The sequence below is a fragment of the Panthera tigris genome, chromosome A2, assembly GCF_018350195.1.
Source record: "Panthera tigris isolate Pti1 chromosome A2, P.tigris_Pti1_mat1.1, whole genome shotgun sequence".
NCBI classification, from domain to species: domain Eukaryota; kingdom Metazoa; phylum Chordata; class Mammalia; order Carnivora; family Felidae; genus Panthera; species Panthera tigris.
In genome coordinates this window covers 160,349,856-160,373,430 of record NC_056661.1, presented here as the reverse complement: position 1 = coordinate 160,373,430, position 23,575 = coordinate 160,349,856, and the positions used below count along the sequence as shown (strand labels likewise).

General features: G+C 54.6%; 2 protein-coding genes and 1 pseudogene across 2 annotated transcripts; 1 reads left to right on the top strand and 2 right to left on the bottom strand.

Moving 5' to 3' along the window:
• On the top strand, positions 1-23,532 carry PDIA4 (protein disulfide isomerase family A member 4). Its single transcript, XM_042974710.1, has 10 exons — positions 1-349; positions 7,012-7,186; positions 9,164-9,369; positions 12,113-12,251; positions 14,711-14,916; positions 15,047-15,205; positions 17,230-17,381; positions 20,702-20,858; positions 21,321-21,554; positions 22,315-23,532. The coding sequence occupies exons 1-10, from the start codon at positions 262-264 to the stop codon at positions 22,728-22,730; spliced, it is 1,932 nt and encodes a 643-aa protein (XP_042830644.1). The 5' UTR covers positions 1-261; the 3' UTR covers positions 22,731-23,532.
• LOC107180445 (60S ribosomal protein L17-like) lies at positions 3,078-3,683 on the bottom strand. Its single transcript, XM_042974717.1, has one exon. The coding sequence runs from the start codon at positions 3,642-3,644 to the stop codon at positions 3,078-3,080; it is 567 nt and encodes a 188-aa protein (XP_042830651.1). The 5' UTR covers positions 3,645-3,683.
• Positions 7,975-8,312, bottom strand: LOC122235407 (annotated as a pseudogene).
• Positions 23,533-23,575: the final 43 nt, after the last annotated feature.

The window sequence follows — 23,575 nt, the reverse complement described above, 5'->3', positions numbered from 1 at the left end:
GCGGAGGAGGACGGGGAGGAGGGCCGGGGAGGAGGGCGGCGCCGCGGAGCACCGACGCGCAGCGAGGCGCACGCGGCCCGTGCCTCCAGTCCGCTTGGGATTGGCCGGGCGGTGGGTTCCCCGCCCCCAGCCGAGCGCCGGCGAGGACTTCCTGGGGGGGTTTCTCGCTTTCCCTCCGGTTTCGCTCGCGAGGCGAGGGCCCGAGGTCCGGGAGTGCCCAGGGGCCGACGGCGTGGGGAGGCCGCGCTGCGCACTGCCACGATGAGGCCCCGGAAAGCCTGCCTGCTGGTGCTGCTCCTGGCGCTGGCGCAGCTGCTGGCGGTGGCGAGCGCCGGGGGGCCGGACGAAGGTGAGCGGCCAGCGGTGGGCCGCGCCTGATGGGCCGCAGGGGCCCACGGGTGAGATCCGGGGTGGGTGCGACCCTGGACCGGTGGGTTCCGTGCGGAGCCCCTCCGCTACTGGCGGCAACTTGCTGGAGTTTGAGGGCAGTAGCGGTGGGCGGGATCGCTTAGGAGATCCCGGGAGAGGACGGCGGCGGAGGCCTCTTAGCAAGCCCTTGCCTACCAGGTTTGGGACGCGGAGAGGGTGTCAGGTGCCTTTTCTGCAACTGGCTCCTTCACCCAGATTCTAATCAGTTTTTACTCGTGTTCAGATTGACTGCTCGCTCTTGGCAAGGGTGCTGGTTAAAATTTCCAGGCGAGCACGCCCAGGGAGCGGGAAGGCAGAGGGGGCCACTGTTTGCAAAACAGGTCTTGGTGAAGGGGTGAGAGTGGGAGCTCTCCCGGGCAGCGGCGGGCCGCAGGCATCTTACTTTTTAAAAATGCGGTTTGTAGATTTGGGAAGAAATAGCACCTGGGTTTTGGTTTGAGGGAGAAAGGGACGGCTTGGTTTGCATTTGTTAGAAACCAGAGGTTCCATTTCCTCTGCGCCTGTTTATTCAACACCTACTATGTGCCAGTCACCGAGCAGGCTTCTGGGAGTATAGGATGAGCGTGGCCATGGCCGATAGAGCTCCCGCTCTAGTACGAACATTAGACAGCTACTAGCCATCGTTGCCACATTTTTCTTTGAAACCAGCTCGCTGCAAACAAATGGTATGAGAAAACGTCCATAATTAGAAAGCAGTAGTAGTCAAGAAAAGAATACTGTTCCTAGAGAACAGGCATCCCATTCCTGGTCTTAACTTTCTTCCTCTCTGGCCTTTCTCCGGATGACCTGTTTTTTTTTTTTTTTTTTTTTTTCCCCTAGCCAGTTTGTTCCAGTATAAATAACCCCCCTTTTCTAATAGTAGTGCGTAGGGGGAAGTGTGTGAACTTTATACCCTTTCAGACAGATTGAGTAACTTCTGTGTGGGTCACTGATTCAAGCCTTCGCCAAAACAGAAAAGGAAGTAAAATTCGGCACGTGGTGGAAAAAGCACCTGCCGAAAGGAACCAGATAACGGTGTGTCTTGGGACCTTTATCCAAATCATCTGATGCTTATTTAAATACAGAGGCCCAAAATATACCAAAGCAGATTGCAGGGGTGTGTCCTGGAATCTGTATTTTAAACTTCTTCATTGATTTCATATGCACATTAAACTTTGGGAGGCACCTCAAAGTTTCAGGACTAGTGAGGCTGGAGAGTAGTTTTTGGAACGCAGCTAAAAAGCAAAATAATTTTGTCTTGATTTTGATCCAGTGACTCTTTGGGGGGCAGTTCTCAAGAGGCCTGAGAGAGTGGCAGACTTGGGTGGACCCCAAGGGTTATTAGGACCAGCAAGTGTATCATTTGGGTGACAGGTCACTAATCCCATGAAGGCCCTGGGAAGCAGTTGCCCCTGGGGTGATCCCAGGAATCTCTGGAGTTGTCATGGTCATGGTGGGTCTTGCAGGGCATGTGCTTTTGAGGTGGGGGCGTGTTGGGGAGGGGCTTCTAGTCCCTGCCTTGACCCTTTCCCATCCCTGAGGGAGGGGTTCCCTGCCCCTTCACTTTCATAGGTAACTTGTCCTGCGGATTTATTTTGGCGCCACATTTCCCTCCACCCTAGATGTTCCCAGTCTTTAGGTTTTGATTTTGTTTTGCCTCTTACATGTTAGATTCAGACAGCACAGTGGTGTCTGGGATCTAAAAGACACTCCTCCCCCTCCCCCATCCCGAGAATATGGCTGCCAAATAGAACTTAAGCTCCGGTGGTATAAGCCTTAGGTTGTGGGACTTTCTGTGTCTCAGATTAGAAATCAGTGGTACTTTTCACATCTTTACATCCAGCTAAAAATAGTGAAGGAAAATACTTTGATGCAGGTGGTTGTCTGTTTTTTATCTGGGATTGGTTTAGATTTAAAAGTGAAGCGGAAAGTCACTTGGGTGCAGTGCTAAAGAACTGCTCAGCCCCTCTCTCTTAATTCCTGAGAAGTAATTACCACCTGATTCCGCCTAAAACTTTCGGCATATTGCAAAGAAAATCTGCTGTGACAGTATACCAGAGCAGTTGAGTGGTCAGGATTCTCCATCCACTGAGTAGTTTTGTGATCCTTGGGCACGTGACTAATACTCTGTGTGCCTTCGTTTCTGTATTTGTAAAGTGCATGTAATGTTTCCCTCCAGGGGTGAGAGAGTGTGTTTAAAAAGCTCAGCACAGTGCTTGGCACCTAATAAATATCACCTCTAATGATCTGTCTGATAACAAATTTCTTTTTTTCCTTGTTTAATGCAAGCTTCATGGTTTTTACCTGATGGTAGTTTATCCACCTGTTCTAGGCACTTCTCTGGTGGGGATTGAAGAGTGAGCAGCTGAGGAGGTAGAATGAGGACATCTTGAAAGGAGTTGCCTGTGTCCAGGCTGGGCAAGGCTCCGGTGCTGTCGTCAGATAAACAGTGGAGAGTGGACAGGGATGGCAGAGGCCTGGCTGGAGGAGGGGCCCCCACTTCTGGAGTGGTCTTACCATGTAGGCTGAGCATTGTGGAGGTGGTGTGAGGGGCTTCATTGGCCTCATGCTAAAGAGAATGGCATCCATCCAGAAGATGCTGGAAGGCTTTGGATTTTTTTTTTTTTTTTTCTGATTTTATTTTTATTTCCCTGTGCTTTGTGCAGAATTTACTCCCTGGCCATAAGTTTTTGTTTCTTCAGTTTCTTCTGGGATATCTTTTTCTTCTGTGCAACTTCCTCTCCTCGTGTAGGAACAGTCTGCTCTTTTTCTGTGGGGCTCATCTCAATGTGGCAGGGAGAGCTCAGGTATGGGTCAGTCTGACCATGAGCCCTGTAAGTTCTATGCCACATCTTGGGGGCTCTGTTCACCTGGATGTGCTCAATGACCAGAGAATTTACATCTAAACCCTTAAGTTCAGCATTAGTCTCTGCCTTTTTAAACATGTGCAGTAGAAATTCAGCACTCTTCTTGGGCCACCGACCCTGTGTCCAGCCCCACTGTTTGGCCTGGGCACACCTACCAACCCCACCATTGTAGTGTGGGAATGGCACACATTGCTTCTGCAAAGTGACATGTTTCAGATGCTTGGTGGCTTTTCGGATATGCATGCCCTTGATGGCCTGGGCAGTTTCCCGTGTATTCTTAAAGTGAACACGAAGATTTGAACCTCTTGATTTGCATGACTTTGTCGGGTTTTCCGGGTCAAGTGAGTAGTGAAGCATTTCAGAGATCATCTCAGGCCACTTACACAAAGAGGTGGATGTATTTTCTATCCTAGAATGTCCCAATCTTCAAAGTGAAGCCCAGTGAAAAAACGGCCTGCCCATTAAAATATGGGATATTTTTGGGGCGCCTGGGTGGCTCAGTCAGTTAAGCATCCAACTTCAGCTCAGGTCATGATCTCACGGTTCGTGGGTTTAAGCCCCACATAGTGCTCTGTGCTGACAGCTCAGAGCCTGGAGCCTGCTTCGGATTTGGTGTCTCCCTCTCTCTCTACCCCTCCCCTCCTCACGCTCTGTGTGTGTGTATGTGTCTCCCTCTCTCTCTCTCTCTCTCAAATATAAATATTAAAAAAAAAATTTTTTTAATGTGGGGTGTTTTCCTTGCAGGAGTGGGTGGGTTCCTAGTACGTAGGAATATAGAGACATTGCCTACTCAGATTGTAGTGGGTCCAGTCCTGGGGTTATCTGCAAGCTGGGAAGGGATGGAAAGGTAGAGGCATGACTTAATGCATTTGAGAGTCTTTAATTATGTAGGGAATGCCCTGTCGTTTTGTTTGTTGTCATTTAAACCAAAAAAAACTTTTTTTTTCAAGTATCAAGAAATGAGTTCGCTTTTTTTAAGATTTTTTTTTTTTTAAGTTTATTTATTTTGAGAGAGAGCATGTGAGTGAGCATGAGCAGGGGAGGGGCAGAGAGAGAGAGAGAGAGAGAGAGAGAGAGAGAGAATCCCAAGCAGGCTACACACTGTCAGCGTGGATTCCGCAAGGATTCCAGTTCGGGGTTCGAACTCATGAACAGTGAGATCGTGACCTGAGCCGAAACCAAAAGTCAGATGCTTAATTGAGCTACCAGGCACCCCGAAATGAGTTCACTCTTAAGGAACTCTGTCCTGTGGTAGCTCAGGGACACCCACTTAAGAGCACTCACTAGTTGTGCTCACAGACCCGATCAGGCTGAGCGTAGGTGAGAAGGCATCTTTGTTTTTTCTTTTTGTAAAATTCACCTTATCCCCATTCTCCGAGCGGATCGCCAAGTGCTTACTCCTCCCCCGCTGTATTTCCTAGCTTAAAGCGCAGATTAAGTTTCCCGGTGCTTTCTTTCCAGCCGGCCTCCAGTCTTTCCATTTGCTTGCAAGTTAATCTGATTCTTGAATGGGCAGGGCAGTCAGGCAGTGAGCGTGGGTCCGCATGGCCCACAGGCCCTGCCTCACTGCTGTCAACAGGCTGTCCGGCCCGCGCGAGCCTCTGGAGGCAGGGCGTGGGGTGCCTCGTAGCCCCGACTTGGAGCAGAGAACCTGCAGAACATTCCCGCGTCAAGCCCTCAAGTGCGCAGCCGTTACACAGGTCATCGTGGGTAGGACTTTAAAGCGAAGGGTGGGCAGATTGGCCTTCTGGAGAGCCAACGGAGCTGCTGTCCCACAGGCCGTAACAGGAAAGCTCAGTACTGAGTTCTTGCCTTGCGGGCTTGGGGTGGGCAGTATTTCCAGAAGAACCTGGGGGAGCCCTCGCCAGCCAGTTTTAAACTCAGGTTCCCAAGAGCCTTAGGTTCTCAGATTGACAGAAGACCTGAGTGTATGGTGTTGCCTGCCAGTGACCAGGGGAGGGGATTCGGTTTAGGCCGCCAGCCTAAGAGGTGGAGACGGAGCCCGAGCCTGCTTTGTCTTCCTCCAGGTCCTGCCTTCCTCCACATCCAGGAAGCCTGGTGACATTGCTGGGGGCCCGGGGCCTCTGCAGGAGGGAGGCCAGGGAAAGAGCACACGTCAGAGGGCGATGGCCCTGGGGGCAGGGTTGGGGGGCACCAGTCCCAGGAAAGGAGAGTCTGCTCGGTTCATACTTGTCAAATCGGTGGCTTTTCTTTTGGGATTTTAGAGGCCATTCTTCCTCCCCCCACAAAGGAGAAATCTTACTCCGTAAGCTGGAGAGAGACATGGAAGCCAGAAAAAAGCAGCAGGATGCGTGAAGGGACGCGGTTGAGGGTTGAGGGTTTTTTATAATTAGTTTGCCGATTGGTAGATTTTCACGGAAACGGGCAAAGCTGCCAGGCCACCCGGACCCATTCCCTGGCTCGTCCCGGCAGCCGCGGAGCCAGCCCTGGACTAGTCAGGGGCAGGGCTGAGCCAGGGCGAGTCCCGGAGGTTCCAGAATCCCGAGGCTGACTTCACCCTCAGCCCCAAACACAGAACCACCGGGGCTGCTCTGTCTCCCAGGGTGCCCCTCCGGAAGGAAGAACGGGACCCTGGCCATGACCTGGCTCCGGGGTTGCTGCCATTCTGGTACTTCCTGCACCTCTGTCTGCCGATGCGACAGCAGCCGGGGATCCTGGTTAACAACAGCTCATGGTGCCCCGTACGTGTAGTTTGGTGGAAGATTCCTGTATCCCTGGGTAGTGAGCTAAACTCCCAGATTCTCGTGTTCTGGGAAGAGAGCTTTGCTTCCGGGCAAGGCATCCCATGAAGGTGTGGTTTGTGTATTTTTGACGCGTGTTGACCCTGTAAATCTTCACAATTCTTCGTGGGAGAGCTCCCACCCTGGAGATCGCTGGGGTTAGTCAGAGAACTGGAATTGGTCAGTAGTCCATCCTCCAGAACGAAAAGCGTGGTGCTGTCTGGGGGGCCCGGCACGTGTTTGTTACGGGAGATTGAGTGAGGCCCTACTTGTGGGAAGCGTAGTCAGTGAGGAAGAAGATGTCGTTGAAAGTTGGCCTTGCCCTGGAGCACAAACATGGGGTAACCAGAGAATGAGGTGCCCTAAAAAATAAAGCGTGGGATGTGGATAAAGGAGCTTTGCTACAGGGGCGAGGCCTGGAAAGCCCGCAGAGGGGTGGTGCTGAGGAGCGGATCAGATCCCAGTGCAGGGGGAGGCGCCGACGGTGAGGGTTCCCCCAGGCTGGGCAGGGGGCACGTGGAGCTAGGCTGCGGGGCTGCGTCTGCACAGGCGCCTCGTCCTGCCCTCAAGCCCCGCTGGGGCGTTGAGACTTTAAATTCTAGACCTGTGGTTTTCAAACCCTTTAACCGGGACCTCCCTTGAAGTGAAATCCTAAGTGGCTCCCCAGTGTACAGACTGGGAGCGGAATTCCGTGGAACGCGGTCCTTAGCAGTTCAGAATGTGAACGTGTCCTCTGATAGCCACGGCCGGGGCGTGGGCACGTGTAACAGGCCGTGCCGCCGCGGAGACAACGCATTGGCGACAGACACGTCCCTTGTTACAGGTTCTACCCTGAATTTCTGGGGTGGGGGAGGCCTGATGTCACCACCCCGGCTCGTGGTGGTCCTCAGGGGCCACTCAGGACTCATGCCACTCTTTGAGGGCTTGGGGTCCTAGGAAAGTTATTAAGGAGGAGAGTCCCCAGGTTCCCAACATTGTGGGTATTTTCTGCTCAGATTCTAATAAGGAAGATGCCATTGAGGATGAAGAGGAGGAGGACGACGACGACGACGAGGAGGAAGACGACTTGGAAGTGAAAGAAGAAAATGGGGTCCTGATCCTGAACGACGCAAACTTTGATAACTTTGTGGCAGACAAAGACACGGTGCTGCTGGAGTTTTATGCTCCATGGTAAGGACCCTCATCCTCCTCGCTCCGCCAGCCTGGACGAGGGGTTCCTCTGGGCTGTCACGCTTGGTGCCTCACGGGCGTCCAGACCCCGGCGGGGTGGGAGTGTCCGGGTGCAGGAACTCCAGGGAGCCGGCCCTCGTGGAACGCGGTCCTTAGCAGTTCAGAATGTGAACGTGACCTCTGATAGCCACGGCCGGGGCGTGGGCACGTTTAACAAGCTGTGCCGCCGCGGAGACCCGCGTTGGCGACAGACACGTCCCTTGTTAGAGATTCTACCCTGACCTGTGTCAAGGCCACCCCACCTCCCTGCTCCCACCACATGCTGCCCGAGTGCAAGCCTGGCCCACGGTGGTTTCCGGTGTGGAAGGGCACACAGTTCCCGGGCCCCGCTCGTTCTATCCCCCCCCCCCACCACTGTGTGCAGTGTTACAGCTCTGTGTCCCTTCCTCCTCCCCTCTCCTGCTGGCCTCTGTTCCTTCTTGTCGTCCTCTTTCCTCTGCCCTCCTTGGTTCACTTTTGAGACAAGATAGTTAAGATATACTCACGTGGTTGGTCCCGCGTTTGATGTTCAAGTGAGAGGTGTTCCGTACAAGGTAACTAAGTAGTCCTTAACAACAGGTTCGTGAGGTCATATTATTAACTAACAGTAATAATAGATCACCACTTCTCGCTTTTTGCTCTTGTGACTCCAAATAGCTTTTTAAGGAGTTAATTAATTGTTATTATTTTTTTGAAGTGAACATAACCTCAGGACTGTGTTGTCTTCATAACGTAACAAAAAAAGAAGCTTAGAACTGGGTCACTTGGCCCTTTCTCTTCTTATCTCCTCCCAGTTCAAAATGCTTGCATCTCTTAATAGCTGGCATTCTCTTAGATCTGCAATTGGGCTCAACACATTCAGGCCTCAGCACAGTCCTCTTTGTAGTTTTAGCCTTTTTTCTGGAAAATCAGCTGTGTGTGCCCACCATAGCCACTCTGCTTCCTGTCATAATGTCGCTTTCCCTGGGTGTAAGGAGAATCTTTGCCTTCTTGTACCGTGTCACTTTGTGGGGTTGGCGCTTGCCACACATCTTGCGGAAAGTCCGGCGGGTTTTAGGAACGTTCACCATGGCTACAAGAATGCTAACGGCACAGAAAGCTAATTTATTTTTTTAAAGGCCCTGTGTCCAACATGGGGCTTGAACTCCTAACCTCAAGATCAAGAGTCACACGCTCCACTGACTGAGCCAGCCAGGTGCCCTCCAGATAGCTTTCTGTGTAGATTATGGCAATCAGTATGTACCATATTGAACATTAAAACGGAGAAATTTCAATACTAATTCATCTTTAATGATAACCCTTACGTGTTATCATCACTATGCGGACGTTGTGATCTGTCATGTAGCCTCTGGAAAACTCCACCGTGTGCTCTGAGGGAATGCACGAAGACAACCAGAAGGGTCTTTGGTAAAGAGGTTTTTTGGTTTTTTTTTAATGTTTTTATGTATTTTTGAGACAGAGACAGAGCATGAGTGGGGGAGGGGCAGAGAGAGAGGGAGACACAGAATCGGAAGCAGGCTCCAGGCTCCGAGCTGTCAGCACAGAGCCTGATGTGGGGCTCAAACTCACGGACCGTGAGATCATGACCTGAGCTGAAGTCGGACGCTTAACCGACTGAGCCACCCAGGCGCCCCTGGTAAAGAGTTTTTAACCTCATAGACCCCTCACAAGGGGTCCCTTGATGGACTTTGAGAAGCTTACAGGTGAAAGCACTGGGGTTTGGAGGTGTTGGGAGTGTGTGTCCAGCCCGGAGCGGGAACTCTGGCCTACGTCTGTCTGACTCCAGCCACCGTGGCTTCCTCGTTGTGTTACCTTGTGTCTCTCTCTCTCGACTGCGATCATTCTGGTCCCGGTGCCCCGGCGTTTGTGTGCATTGCTGGGTATAAGTCTCCATGGGTACAGCTAACCTGCTTCTCCTTCCCTAAATCTCTTTCTCAGGTGTGGACATTGCAAGCAGTTTGCTCCAGAATATGAAAAAATCGCCAGTGCCTTGAAGGAGAATGACCCTCCCATTCCTGTGGCCAAGATTGACGCGACCTCGGAGTCGGCGCTGGCCAGCAGGTTTGGCGTGAGCGGCTACCCCACCATCAAGGTCCTTAAGAAGGGGCAGGCTGTGGACTACGAGGGCTCCCGGACCCAGGAAGGTGAGTGGAGCCTGAGCTGCAGGGGGAGGTGAGGCCGGGACTGTCTTCCCACAGGAAAGCTGAGAGAGGGGGAGTTTGGGAAATAGAGAGGAAGACCAGTTGTGTGGGCTGGGAGTGGTCCCTGCTGGAATGTTCCAGGTAACTGAGATCAAAATAAACTTGTCCTAGGGTGGCAGGGGTCTCTTCCCGTTTCAGACCATGAAACTCCAGATCTGGAGGCCGTGTGTCACATGCTGCCCGAGGCCAGGTTCTCGGCGGCGCTGTAGAGCTTCCGTCAGACTCAGCTGGTGGGCTCCCGCAGCCCGTGCTGAGCCCCATCCCAGCCTTCCAGTTCACTACGCTTCAGGTCAGGCGCGATGATGTGCATTCCTTATAGGCTCCCCGGGCTTACTGAGGCTGTGGGTCCAGAACCCCATATTAGGAACTACAGGCACTGGGAGCCAGGTGGTTCTTCCAAAACCAAGCCCGAGGGATCCCTGCCTGACTGACATTAGGCACAAGCTAAATTCTTTTTTTTTTTTTTTTTAATTTTTTTAACGTTTATTTATTTTTGAGACAGAGAGAGACAGAGCATGAATGGGGGAGGGTCGGAGAGAGAGGGAGACACAGAATCTGAAACAGGCTCCAGGCTCTGAGCTGTCAGCACAGAGCCTGACGCGGGGCTCGAACTCACGGACCGTGAGATCATGACCTGAGCCGAAGTCAGACGCCCAACTGACTGAGCCACCCAGGCGCCCCGCTAAATTCTTTTTTTAACGAATGAACAAATCAAGTTGTGGTATCTTCACCATATCTTTTTTTTTTTTTTTTTTTAATGGTCGTTTATTTCTGAGGGAGAGAGTCAGAGCGTGAGCAGGGGAGAGGGGCAGATAGAGGGGGAGACACAGAATCCAAATCAGGCTCCAGGCTCCAGACTCGAAGCTATCAGCACAGAACCTGATGCAGGGCTCGAACTCACAAACTGCAAGATCATGACCTGAGCGGAAGTTGAAGAACTAACCAACTGAGCCACCCAGGTGCCCCTCTTCACCATATCTCTTAATCATTAGGAAAAAAAAAATTATGTTACGTTTTCCTTTCCTGGTGTGGTATGGCACTGACTAAGGTTTGGGTCTTACAGTCGTGACATAGCACTGGTCCCGGACAAGTGTCTTCTCCTTGCCAGGCCTCAAGTTCCTCGTCCGAGGAACAGGAGGTCACTTGGGTCTGATCTGAATTCTCTTTGAGCTGGTGTGAGGGTCAGTCCTATGATCTTCTGAGCACTGGAGCCCATTGTAGGTGCACGAAGAAGACCTCACATCCATCAGTACTTACTTTCACATTGTATCTGTCTGAGAACTTACCAGAAATATGTTTGCGTGGTTCAGAATTCAAGGAGGTAGATAAGGGATAGCCTTTCCACCCTGAGCCTGGCTATCTGGCTCCCTTCCAGGAAGGTGGCAGCGTGTGTGTGTGTGTGTGTGTGTGTGTGTGTGTGTGTGTGTGTGATTTTCACACAGTTGTCAGCATATCAGCATATCATGTGCACATTCGTGTTTTACCTAACAAATAATGTCTTACCCATGTCAGCACATAGAGGAACTTCATGGAAGGACAGGCTGAAAGCCGTGTACTTCTCGTTTAAAAGTAAACAGGCTTGGGGCGCCTGGGTGGCTCAGTTGGTTAAGCGTCTGACTCTTGGTTTCAGCTCAGGTCATGATCTCCTGGTTCGTGAGTTTGAGCCCCGAGTTGGGCTGTGCTGACAGTGTGGGGCCTGCTTGGGATTTTCTCTCCCTCCCTCTGCTGTCCGCCCCACCCCATGCGCACGCCCACACGTTTACTCTCTCAAAATAGATAAATAAAGTAAAACCTTAAAGGCTTATATATGTGGACATCTGGTCCCAACATTTGACCCCTAGCGGTGTGGCCAGTTTGGAATCTTGAGAGCAGTGTGGCCTCCAAGTGCGTTTTAGTACATGGGCCTCCCCGACGATGGTGGCGCGGGGGTTCACGCCGTGGACATGCCGTGCGTCTGCTGCTGTGTTTACTTCCGTCTGAAGGCTCCTGCTTTGCGGGAGTGGCTCTCAGATCCAGCTCCTTGGTGAGTGCAGAGCAAAAGAAAAAAAGAAGAATGTAAAGTGTGCCCGCACTGCTCCTAAGAGCCACTTGGAAGGTGCCTCGTGAGAGTCTGTTCCGTGTCCCACTCGCGTCGCTGACTCCATCTCTGGGGAGCGGGGCCACGACCGGGCCCGTTTGTGATGCCTTCCCAGGTGACGCCGACGCGGCCCGGGCAGCAGGGGGAGGGGCTGCTCCTCCTCGTTTTCCTTGATTTTTGCGGACGTGTCGGGACGCGTGCCGGATGTAACATGATGAAACGCGTGTGGCTCTGTACCTGAGAAGGGGACGCCCTCGAGGCTACTCCGAGGCACGTGTGGTCAGACGTTGGGAGACCCCCTCTGTTGGCCTGCGGTGAGCACCGCAGCGGGGCAAGAACAGGGTCTCACTCGCCAGCTGGCGTTGGGCCGTCGGAGAAGTCACCAGGGGATGGAAAAAGGGCAGGAGGGGGTTTGGCGGAAACCGTGGACCTTCGACCCTGAACTGTGGCCTCAAACTGCGGAGCGGCGCTGGCGAGAGCTGCCGGTGGATTTGGGGAAATCAGACGTTTCCCGTTCTCCTCGAGGCCCTGCCACTTGTCTGTCGGCGCCTCCCCGCCTGCCTCTGCGGTGAGGTCTGCCCATGCTCAGTCTTGTGTGGTTTCTTTCAGAAATTGTGGCCAAGGTCAAAGAGATCTCCCAGCCCAGCTGGACGCCCCCACCAGAAGTCACGCTTGTGCTGACCAAGGATAACTTCGATGAAGTTGTGAACGATGCAGACATCATTCTGGTGGAGTTCTATGCCCCCTGGTAAGATGCCATCTGTCCCATGTACTCGGGTACGATGAGCCCTGTCCCGCGTTCGGTTCCCCCATAGCCCCTGGGTAGAGGGCGTCAGAGACAGATGCCTGCGTGTGAAGCAGAACGGGGTCCTGCCACGGCCCTCCCCCCTCCGCCCGGCCATGCGTGAAGGCCGAACCGACTGCTGAGTCCTCCAGAGAGCGGTGGTCTTTTCCCAGATGGCAGGACGGGGTAGACACAGGCCTGTAGCACAGAGGAGAGTGGAGCCCGTGTGTGGGGCCACAAGGCGGTCCATGTTCCCTCATGCGCCAGGCCTGTGCCTGCTGGGTCCATCTGTCATCACGCGCCTGCCCTGCCCAGCGATGTGCCGAGGGCGTGTCCCTGAGGAAACACGCAGGAAGGCGCTGGGACGGCCGTGGCTCTGGGGGGCAGTGTGAGGGGACACGGCCGTAGCAGGTGTGGAAATGCTGTTCATGGAAGTTCGTCCAGCTGTGATGAGGAGGACCTTGCGGAGCTGCCACCGCGGTGGGTAGGGTGGTGGCAGCTGGTGGCCTCGGGCCGCCTCTTCCCGCCTCGCTGCCTCCTGAGGGGTTCGAACCATGGTTTTATCTGTCTTCGTCTCCACTCGTGGCTGTTTGTTCTGGAACAGATCTTCGAAGATGACCCTCAGCCTCGCTTCATGCTCCAGATGTGTCCCCTTCTTCAGTCGGAGCCTCCAGGGTCCCGCGGCCCTCCTGCCTTCTGCCTTCTCCACTCGCCCTGCCTCCTTTCCTCTTGTCCATCACAACCCTGGCCTCTCGATGCCACTGGGCCCCCTGCCCAACCCCCCGGCCTCAGGGCTTCAGCTTTTGTAGGAGAGAAACAGCAGAACCTGGCCGGGGGCGCCTGAAGAGCTCTTGTCTGGGGGCTGTGGCCCTAGCACGTGGGTTGGGATCGAAGCCCGCTCCCTGTCAGAGAACTGGAATCCCCAGCTCTGCGGAGGAAGTGGGCCAGTCCCTTAGAGTTGAGGAGGGGTGTGGCCTGTGTGACCCCAGCATACGCAGGTGACGTGGCCAGTTCTGGCCCCCAGATTGTAGGTGACGACAGAACTCAAGAGGAGAGCAGAAAGGATCAGAATGCGGGGGCAGGGATCATTCAGGGGAGGGGACCCGGACGTGGGAAAGAAGATGCCAGAAAGAAAGGCAGTCGGAGAGTGGCTGGTGGAGGTGCTGTATGTGGTTCTTGTGCTTCCTGAGGAGAGCACGGAGGTGTGGGCAGCCGGAGAAGACAGAGCAAAGCAAAGTGGACTGTCTTCAAGGGAGGTGTGAGCGTCGAGGCCAGGGGTCCAGGAGGATGGTCAGCCTTCGCAGTTCACCTTGGCGCATTCATCACGGGGCAGCTAGCGGTTCTGACTCTGGAGCAGGCTTGCTTTTCGTCAGGGTGTGCGGTGTAGACCCGAGTCAGGAATGTGACCGCGGGGCAGACGACAGTGACCCCAGGCTCTGGATTCTGCAGCAGAAGTCACTCCACTTGGTCTCACGGGGTGTGCACGTGCGGAGAGAAGACGGGGTGGTGGGAGGAGGAAGGAAGGCCTGGGGCACGTGGAGAGCGGGGCCGCCATGGCCCCTCTTGTGAGGTTTCCGGCACAAAGGGGACCCGGGAGGTGGTGCCGGTGCTGGAGGAGAGATGGCTGTGAGGTTAGGTCTCACGACGGGTTACGGATCCTAAGTTCTAGTTGCCGGGGGCTGGGCTCAGCTGCCCGTTGACGTCACAGGCTCAGTAAATGCTCAGAGAGCAGGTTCACCTGGTTTCTGACCCCGCGGAGAACAGTTCTTGTAGCTGCAGACAGTTCACTTGCCGTAGGGTGCAGCCCCGAGGCGTCCCGGGGACCCTGACAAGGCAGTGCTTTGTTCAGCTCACTACGCGGAGCCCGTGACTTGTGAGGTCCTTGCCCCCGTGTGAGCCGTCGGTTCTTGGTACGGAGTCCTCAGGCCCACCCTCTGCTGCCCTGCTGGGCGGCGTCCGCGAGGGTTGGTTACTGTTCGTCCTTGTGCTTTTGTTAATGTGGTTATTTCGGTCTGTCCTCCCCTCACCCACCTTTCACCAACTCACGTCCGCTTCCTACCTGTCTCTCTCGTCCCAGATCAACTGTCACCTCCTGTATGAAGCCATCCCTGACCTGTGTCCTTCCCTGTCCTGACTGCAATGGAGAAAAATCGTTGTTTTTCTTCGCCTTTCCCATGTCTTACCCGCCCTCCCCCCCAACTCCCTCCTGTTTGTGTGTGTGTGTTGTGTGCACCTTGTGTGAGTGGCACCTGTGATGTCACGCTGGCCTCCGGAGTGGCCCGGCTCCACCCCCTCCCCGAGGAGACGTTCAGAGGTTTGCAGGGTCTAACGGAGCTGCTCGAGGGCCGGGCCTCTGTGTCTCGCTCGGATGGGAGACTGTGTTCGTGCTGGAACAGGCTCCTGACAACGGTCGCTTCTTACAGGTGTGGACACTGCAAGAAACTGGCCCCCGATTACGAGAAGGCGGCCAAGGAGCTGAGCCAGCGTTCCCCCCCAATCCCCCTGGCCAAGGTCGACGCCACTGCCGAAACAGACCTGGCCAAGAGGTTCGACGTCTCTAGCTATCCCACCCTGAAAATCTTCCGCAAGGGAAAACCCTTTGATTACAACGGCCCACGGGAAAAATACGGTAGGCTTGCCTCCTGGTGTTCCCTCAGCGGGGAGGGGGGTGTCCTGGGGGACGTAGGGGGCCGGGGAGAGCGGTGGGTGGAGCGCCTCGGAGCCCCTCGCCCCTCCTCAGGCGTGTGCTCGGCTCCCAGGGATCGTGGACTACATGATCGAGCAGTCGGGGCCGCCCTCCAAGGCGATCGTGGCTCTGAAGCAGGTCCAGGAGTTCCTGAAGGACGGGGACGATGTCATCATCATCGGGGTCTTTACGGCGGAGAGTGACCTGGCCTACCAGCAGTACCAGGAAGCCGGTAAGTAGTGGCACTCTGGGCTGGATGAAGCGAACGTGCCCAGGCCGTCTGAGGTTGTCGGGGAGTCTGCTGCTCCTGTGTGAAGCTCCTGGGGCGTCACTCGAGGGGACAGCTTGATGAAGGATTGCAATAGCATCTGTGGGAACAGACTTGCCTTTCTGGGGTTGGGGTTAGAGGTCAGTCCCTGTTGCCTTGAATACACACGGGTGATAGGATCGTATACTGAGTGTGCCGTCTCCCTGGGCTCTGAGGAGGAGCAGGGCCACGGTCACGTTCATCCACGTTCGTTGTCTCCCTGTCTCTCCAGGCACCCCTTCCCAGTTCCTCTGCAAGGGCAGGGTCTTGACCAGAAAGTGAGGGTTTCTGACTCTGGCCTGGGTTCGAATCCTGGCTCTGCCATTATTAGCATAAGGACCACAGGTGGCGACTTGGTGTTTTCTACATCAGAGGTTGTTACGTTAATTGAGCTGATGTGGACAAAGCACCTAGCAAATGTGCCTGGTAATGCTAAGGTCCAGTGTTAGCGTTGAGAGGTGAACAGTGGTCAGAGGTGGCGTTCTGTGGGGCACGTCGCACTCGCCCCATCCTGAGACCCACTGTCAGGCTCCTGCCTGGTGGCAGGCGTACTTGCCCTGCTGGATGACTCTGGGTCAGGAGTGGAAGATGTGTTCTTTCAGCAGCCCTGAGGATGCCCTCCGGCCTTGTTGCGTCCTTTCCGATGCCCTACACCCCACTCCAAACACGGCTTGGTTTTCTGCTTTAGAGTAGCGGCTGCAACTTTTCAATGCACCGGTTGCCACTTAGTGCTAATTTCTGTGCTGCACGAGAACGATCATGTGTCCATCAAGTGCAGATGAACGTGGTAAAACCGACAGTAGAGGGAAATCCCATTTCCATGTCCAACGCGGGAGCCAAGGTGCTTCATCAGTCTTAACTGATGAAGTAACCGTGTCACCTGCTGGGAACTAGCCAGGAAGAAACACGCCGAGGGAAGCCCCAGCCTACCCAGGGGTTACAGGGTAGACTTCCATGTTTCTGTTGAGGAGGGGCTGAGGCCCAGGGAGGCCTAAAGTCACATAATGAGCAGGTCTTAGAATTAGAATTTGAATCTAAGTCTGGCTGATTTTGAAAGCCGTCTCCCACCTCCCCCAGAACGTATGTTTCCTATAACCAGTCGCCCTGCAGGATGGGGGGACCCATTGGAGGTCTTACCCAGTGCTTGGACCACAGACTCCGCTCAGGATGGGTCTGGATGCCTCAGTGAGGACAGCGTGGAGAACTGACGTGCGTTTCCCCCCCCGGGGGTTCAGGGCATGGATGGAGAAACTGGCCTGCGGGCCAGATCCAGCCCCTGCCTGGTCTCCTTAGTCTTTTAGGGCCGCAGCCACGCTTTATTACATGCTGTCTAACTGCTCTGACACTGCAATGCAAAGTTGAGTGCTTAGGAGAGTATGGCCTACAGAGCCAAAGATCTTGTCTGGTCCTTTCCGGAAGGTTTGCCAACCCCCGTTCTAGAGTATTCTCAGGCTGGGGGGTTTCATCTTGAGAGTCTGACAAGATCTAAGTGAAAGTGTGTATAGCAAAAAGCCTGCAGCCTGCAAATGGGCCAGCCACCAGTCCGAGGGGGAGAGGCCAGCCCACTCGCAGGGGCTGCGTGTGAAAAGCCGCCTTGTGGGTATAACAGAGTGTGACGCTCCCCTGTTCACACGAACTGTCTGGGGGTTTAATGTGTTTCTCAGCATTGGAGACAGTAGCTCTTGACCAGTTAACTCTGAGCTGTTTCGTGAACGGTTATCTTTTTTTTTTTTTTAAGCCAATTCTGATATAGAGGTTCTAAGGCAATACGCCTGTACCAAGTTTTAAAATCCAAACCTCAAGTGTTCATACTCTAGGTATCGTCCACACAGAATTCACAGTGGGAATCATGGTCTTTGCAGGGCAACAGCTTTAAGAGTCATGAGTTAAGCCTAGATCTGTCAGGCAGTTTAATAAACTGTGTACTTACCATTCTGTTACTTCCTCAGCCAACAACCTAAGAGAAGATTACAAATTCCACCACACTTTCAGCACTGAAATAGCAAAGTTCTTGAAAGTCTCCTCTGGGAAGTTGGTTGTAATGCAGCCTGAGAAATTCCAGTCCAAATTCGAGCCCAGGAGCTACGTGATGGAGATCCAGGTGCGTGAGGGCTCAGCGGCCACCGCAGCCCCAGGCTGCCTTTTTGTTTTTTTTTTTAATATTTATTTAAATTCCAGTTAGCCTACAACATAATATTAGTTTCAGGCGTGTGGAACTGATCACTGTGTTGTACACCCAGGCTTCTGATCGGCCTCAGGCTGCTGGTTGAGCCAACGCTGGGGTTCTGAGCCTGGAGCCTTTCCAGGCCCCCGTTTCCCGACCCCATGGTAAAGGTGCAGGTTCCTGGGAGGCTGAAGACGTGAGCGCAGGCAGCAGGGTGGTCGGTGGTTTATTGGGGGGTCTGGGGGCCTCACACCCCTACCAGCATTGCTCCCTCTCTTCATGCTCCTGCAGCCCAGCACCAGCTTCCCTGGGTGCCCGGCCACTGCGGGCCTGGCCTGCACGTCCAGCGTTGCTCTGGGCCAGGACGTGCTCCTGTCTCTGACCTGGGCCCCCTTAGCCGAAGGGCAGGCGAGGCCCTGAGGGTACAGAGTGATGCAGGCCTCTCTCCACCGGATGGAGCCATGGAGTGCGGCACATGGGGTTGGCCTTGCTTTTCTTTCCGCTGGCCTACCCAGCCCCCCTCTTCCAAAACCGTGCGACACACTCCCTTGAGAAGGGCGTGAGGGGTTCCTGGCCCGGGGTGAGCCTGGATCCAGCTCCGTGTCCGGAGTGCTTCACGGGTGCCCGGCGCTTCTGTGAGCGGATCTTCAGATTTGGAAGACCCGTCGACGCCAAGGGTCCCAGAGCTCTCCTTGGATAGACGGGGCTGCAGAGCAGTGAGCTATGGCCCAGATTGCCACCACCGGTTAGGGGCAGGCTGAGGGAAAGCTGCAAGTGCCCCCATTCCCCCGCCAGGGCTCTCCTGGGACCTGGAGGGTGTGGCGGCCCAGGCAGGGTGAGCACCGTAGGGAGCAGCCTCGTACCTTCTGATCCATTTTTGTGAACAGGGGGCATGTGGGGCCTTGGAGAGGCCACCTTGAATCTTTCTGATTCCCTGGGTCGTGAACACCATGGCTCCTCCTTGGAGTCTCACTCATGGCCACATCTGCTCATCTGCTCAGGCTCAGGGCCCCTCTCTTCCCCTGGACATACGGGGGCTGCTCCCTCTCCTGTCCCTTCCGCCTCCTCTTCAGGCGACCCCAGGAACCAGGCACCATTCCAGGTGGTGTGCATGTTCCCGGGAAAGGGGTCTGCAGCTTTCCATAGAGAGCTTCAAGGGGTCCTTAACCCCCAAAAGGTTAAGGGCCACTTGGTCTAGTTTGTTATACACATCGCTGCCTTTTACTCTTTACCTTAAATGGATCGGTGATGGGGCACCTAGGTGGCTCAGTCGGTTAAGTGTCCCGATTCTTGATTTCGGCTCAGGTCATGATCTCGCGGTTCGTGAGTTCAAGCCCCGCATCGGGCTCCGTGCTGACAGTGCGGAGCCTGCTTGGGATTCTCTCTCTCCTTCTCTTTTAGCTCCTCCCCTGCTTGCTTGCTCTCTGGCTCTCAAAACAAATGAATAAACTTTAAAACAAATAAATAGATTGGCATTGCTTACATGCCACCTTTGTTGCCGGAATTATTTAAGACTGCTTTGTAAAAATTTACACAACACAGTGAAATGCGATTTTGTAAAAGGTGGATTTGGAAATCTGGGCGAAGGAGAGACCAAGGCAGGACAGGCACGGTGAAGCCAGGTGCAAAGTCAGCACAAGAAGCGTTGCCGGAAGAAAGTAGCTGTTTGCTTGCAGGATGTGAGACCGGCTCTGCCCTTGAGTTCGGCGCAGGCCTGTGGGTGGCACATGCCCAGCTGTAGAGCACGTGTGCCCTGGGGCCACTCTGCTTTACTCTTGAGGTCACCTTCCAGGTGATGTTCAGTCCAGCGGCTGTCCTGACCTGCCGTCCTCTTTGCGCGCTTTTCCAGCACTTTCCCCCTGCTCCCTCCCCTCCCCTGGGACTTTGTACCCTGCTGGGTTCCTGCTGTTTCCTCCCCTGGAGCGCCTTCCCCCTCCCACCTGGCAATTCCTGCCATCCTTTAGTGCTACACAGGGCCACCTCCCTGACTGTCCCATCCTGACAGGACTGGGGCCCAGAGCCAAGAGTGTGGTGTTCCCCAACCACTTGCAGCTGTGTGACCTGGGTGAGCAACTCAGCCTGGCCGTGCCTCAGTTTCTTCCTCTGTAATGTGTTTGTGAGGCTGGTGTCTGGAGGTTCTGATTCAGAGACTGTCTTACCATGAGTCAGGGGGCCCTGCGTGTCCCTTGGGGCGGTCGCCTGAGTTCCGTGTCCCCAAGCCACTGCCGCTGTGCCCAGCTGGTCACAGGTGCTGCATAAATTGTCAGTCGGGTCCATCTCATCTGGAAAACACTTGGGAAGCCTCGTGAACCAGCTTTAAGAGCCACTGTTGTTGAGCCTGTCCAAGGACGGGTGCCTGGTACCAGACAGCTGAGCCCCGCACGCCCCGCCTCCTGGCCCTGTCTCAGGAGGCGTGGCCTCAGGTGCAGCAGCCTCCAGCCACGCAGCTCTGCCTGGCTCCGCGTTTCCCCGAGAGCTTGGCCGGGCTCTGGTGTAACCGGTAGTCATGGGTGTTGTTTCTCAAGGTAGGATTCGAAGCCCAGCATAGCTGCTCAGCAGGTGTGTGCCCCTGGGCCTCCCTCCCTTCACCTCTGTAAAATGCCCCCGGTGGGGCTGTAGTGAAGGTCACATGAGGGGAAGATAGATGGTTCCACTCTGTTCAGCCGTGGGAACAGCGGTTGTCTGGAAGCCCGCCTTCCCGCAGCAGTTTCTTTTCCTTTCTTTAAAAAAAATTTTTTTTTTTTATTTTGAGAGACACACAGAGAGAGAGAGGGAGAGAGGGAGAGAGGGAGAAAACGTGAGTTGGGGAGGGGCAGAGAGAGGGAGAGAATTCCTAGCAGACACACGATCAGCACTGAGCCTGACGCAGGGCTCAAACCCACGAACCCTGAGATCATGACCTGAGCCGCAGTCAGATGCTTCACCGGCTGAGCCACCCAGGTGCCCCCTGCAGCTGTTTCTAACTGACACCGATGGCCAGCCCAGGCCCAGAGGAAAGGTCACATGCTGTCTGCCGTAGCCTGAGAAGCTCACTTAGGGGTCAGTGGAGGAAAGGGGCCCTGAAAGACACCAGGGTCTTACTGGGTGTGCTCCCCCAGCAGCTCCCCTCCAGACGGCTCCTCTCCCATGCCCGTCCCTTCGGAGCTGTTATTCCTTAACAGTGGCAGCGGAAGGTGGGGTGAGATGAGCCCCGCCTCCGTGAAACTGCTCCTCACCTGCCCCCCCCCCCCGTTTTTGTTTTTGTTTTTTTTTTGCAGAGCACCACCGAGGGGTCAGCCATCAGGGACCACGTGTTGAAGCACACCTTGCCCCTGGTGGGCCATCGCAAGACCTCCAATGACGCCAAGCGGTACACGCGGCGCCCCCTGGTGGTCGTCTACTACAGCGTGGACTTCAGCTTTGATTACAGAGCTGGTGAGACCCCAGGGCCTGTCCAGCGGAGGGGGGCTCTTGGTGGGGGCTCTTGGCTCTCGCACTTAGGAATCCTGCACCTAAGACCTTGCGGGTTCGCAAGGGTGTATTTTGTATTTGTGGTTCCAAGGCAATTTTCCTTCCTTGCTACATAGAGCTGCCCTTCTTCCTTCCTTTTTTAGCACGAGGGGAGCTTAGTGTGGAGTCCAGAGATCTCTTAGAGATGGGGCGGCAGAGCTGGGACTAGACCAGCCCCTGATCCTCAGGCAGGCAGGGGTTTATGTCACTGGACACAGGCCACTTGGGCTCATTGGGCTTTTGAGCAAGGTCCACCTGCTCAGGGAGGACGCTTTTCAGAAATGCTAATCTCTCCAAGTGAGGCTTGAGCCTGGTCAGAGAGTCTGAGCCACAGAATCTTAAACTTGATCTCTACGGCTCAGCTCACAGTGCTCCGTCCCATTTCAGCCACTCAGTTTTGGCGGAACAAGGTCCTGGAGGTGGCCAAGGACTTCCCCGAGTACACCTTCGCCGTGGCTGATGAGGATGACTTTGCCACGGAGGTGAAGGACCTGGGGCTCAGCGAGAGCGGCGAGGACGTCAACGCAGCCATCCTGGACGAGGGCGGGAGGAAGTTCGCCATGGAGCCCGACGAGTTTGACTCTGACACCCTCCGTGAGTTTGTCAGAGCTTTCAAAAAAGGTGAGCCTTGGTCTTGAGCTTCCCCACATGGAGCCTGGGGGCGGGAGGGGTGGTTACCTGGTGCTCCAACACTGCATCCCCCGACTCCCTTCTGGTGAGCCTGGCCCTGCGTGTATTCTCCTGTACCTGGGGGGTGGGAGAACGGACACAGACAGGCCCCATGCTCGCTTGCTTTTCTTTTTTGTAACAAAAGGCTGGTATCTCAGAAATTTCGAGAAGCCCTATTTTTAAAATGTTTAATGTGTAAAGTAGGCTTTTGGACCTAAAAGTAAGTTTTGTACACGTGGAAAACTTGCTCTGAGGCATCAGGGTATCTCTGTTGATCTGGGTGAGCACCTCGGCCCAGTTTTTGGCGTGGGGCAGAGTCCTCTGCGGACCTCGTTCCGCCGTCTGCCAACGTTCCCTGTGCTGGTACCTGCAGGCCTTCCCCGCCCCGGCTGCCGGCTCTTCCCAGAGCCCCTTCGTACCAGGTGGCCCCCCTCCTGTGACCTCCTTGCCGGACGGGGCCCAGCGTCCCATCGGGCCTGGGGTGTGACCATCAACAGGCTCTCTGGCCTTTATAGGAACTGGGAGAGTAGAAGGGGTGAGGAGGCTAGAGAGCTAAGGGGCCCGCTAGTAGAGGTGGGCTCCACCTGGCCTTGGCACATTGGATTCGCCCGTCCTGCACTCGGGCTGGCCTCGCCACTTGGTCCTGTGAGGGCCGCCAGAGCCCAGGGCCTTTGCAGCACTCACACGCTCCCCTGCTTGCTTTCCCGGGCAGGAAAACTAAAGCCGGTTGTCAAGTCCCAGCCAGTGCCCAAGAACAACAAGGGACCTGTCAAGGTCGTGGTGGGGAAGACGTTTGACTCCATCGTGATGGACCCCAAGAAGGACGTCCTCATCGAATTCTACGCGCCCTGGTGCGGGCACTGCAAGCAGCTGGAGCCCGAGTATACCGCCCTTGGCAAGAAGTACAAGGGCCACAAGAATCTGGTCATCGCCAAGATGGACGCCACCGCCAACGACATCCCCAACAACCGCTACAAAGTCGAGGGGTTCCCGACCATCTACTTTGCCCCCAGCGGGGACAAAAAGAACCCGATAAAGTTTGAGGATGGAAACCGAGATCTGGAACATTTGAGCAAGTTTGTAGAAGAACATGCCACAAAACTGAGCAGGACCAGGGAGGAGCTTTGAAGGCCTCGAGTGAGGTCTGTGGCGGGTGGGAGGGACCAGACACTGTAGCCACCAGCGGCCGGTGACCAGAGGCCCAGCGAGCCGTGAGGCTGGCGGGTTAGCGCAAGGGCAGTATCTCTTTTTGGTTTTTAATTTTTTTATACTCTGGTGTTTCACCTCATGCTCTGAATACTGAATAGATATGAATGACTCAGTAGATTAGCCCAGATTTTTACAGAGGATACGTCTATTTTTACCATTATTTGGGGTTTGATTTTTTTTTAACCTTCCATTTTCTTTAATATATTTCTTCAAAGCAGATAAGTTGAATCTCTTCTGTGTGAATGTTTTTTTCTTTTAATTTAAAATTTAAGAAAACAGTTTGCCAAATCACAATTTTTTTTTGTTTTGTTTTTTGGTTTTTTTGCCTTTTATTTTACTGTTGTCTGAGGAATTACTAGTTGAAGATCTGACGGTCCCTGTGCTTTCGTTTTCATTTCTTCCCGTACGGCACCAAGAACTGTCACCAAGCCCCGTGCCGAGATGTCAGCCACCCCCGTCTCTGCGGGACTGGGCGTCATCGTGCCTTCTGCTTTCACACCCAGGACTGTGGGGCGAGGAGGTCTCCGGGTCCCCTAGACCCTGGGAGTCAGCTTCCAGGGCTCCGCCTCGGGGTCGGGGGGACGGAGGCCGCCTGCCCACCTGGTTAGGCCGGCCCCACCTCTTGGCGTCAGTACTGCCGGAGGAGAGGTGACCTAGGGCACGGGTGATGGAAAAGATAGATTAGGCTCTCATGATGGAATAAAGCAATTACTGGAAATTACCCGTCACCGTGTCAGAGAATGTCCGCTCCGTCCTGGAGCCTG

Excerpts from the sequence above, each read along its gene's own strand:
- PDIA4 (XM_042974710.1), top strand. The coding sequence starts at position 262 with ATGAGGCCCCGGAAAGCCTGCCTGCTGGTGCTGCTCCTGGCGCTGGCG. Across the intron at positions 350-7,011 it reads CGCCGGGGGGCCGGACGAAG|ATTCTAATAAGGAAGATGCC; the intron begins GTGAGCGGCCAG and ends TTTTCTGCTCAG. Across the intron at positions 20,859-21,320 it reads CAGCTTTGATTACAGAGCTG|CCACTCAGTTTTGGCGGAAC; the intron begins GTGAGACCCCAG and ends GTCCCATTTCAG.
- LOC107180445 (XM_042974717.1), bottom strand. The coding sequence starts at position 3,644 with ATGATCTCTGAAATGCTTCACTACTCACTTGACCCGGAAAACCCGACA.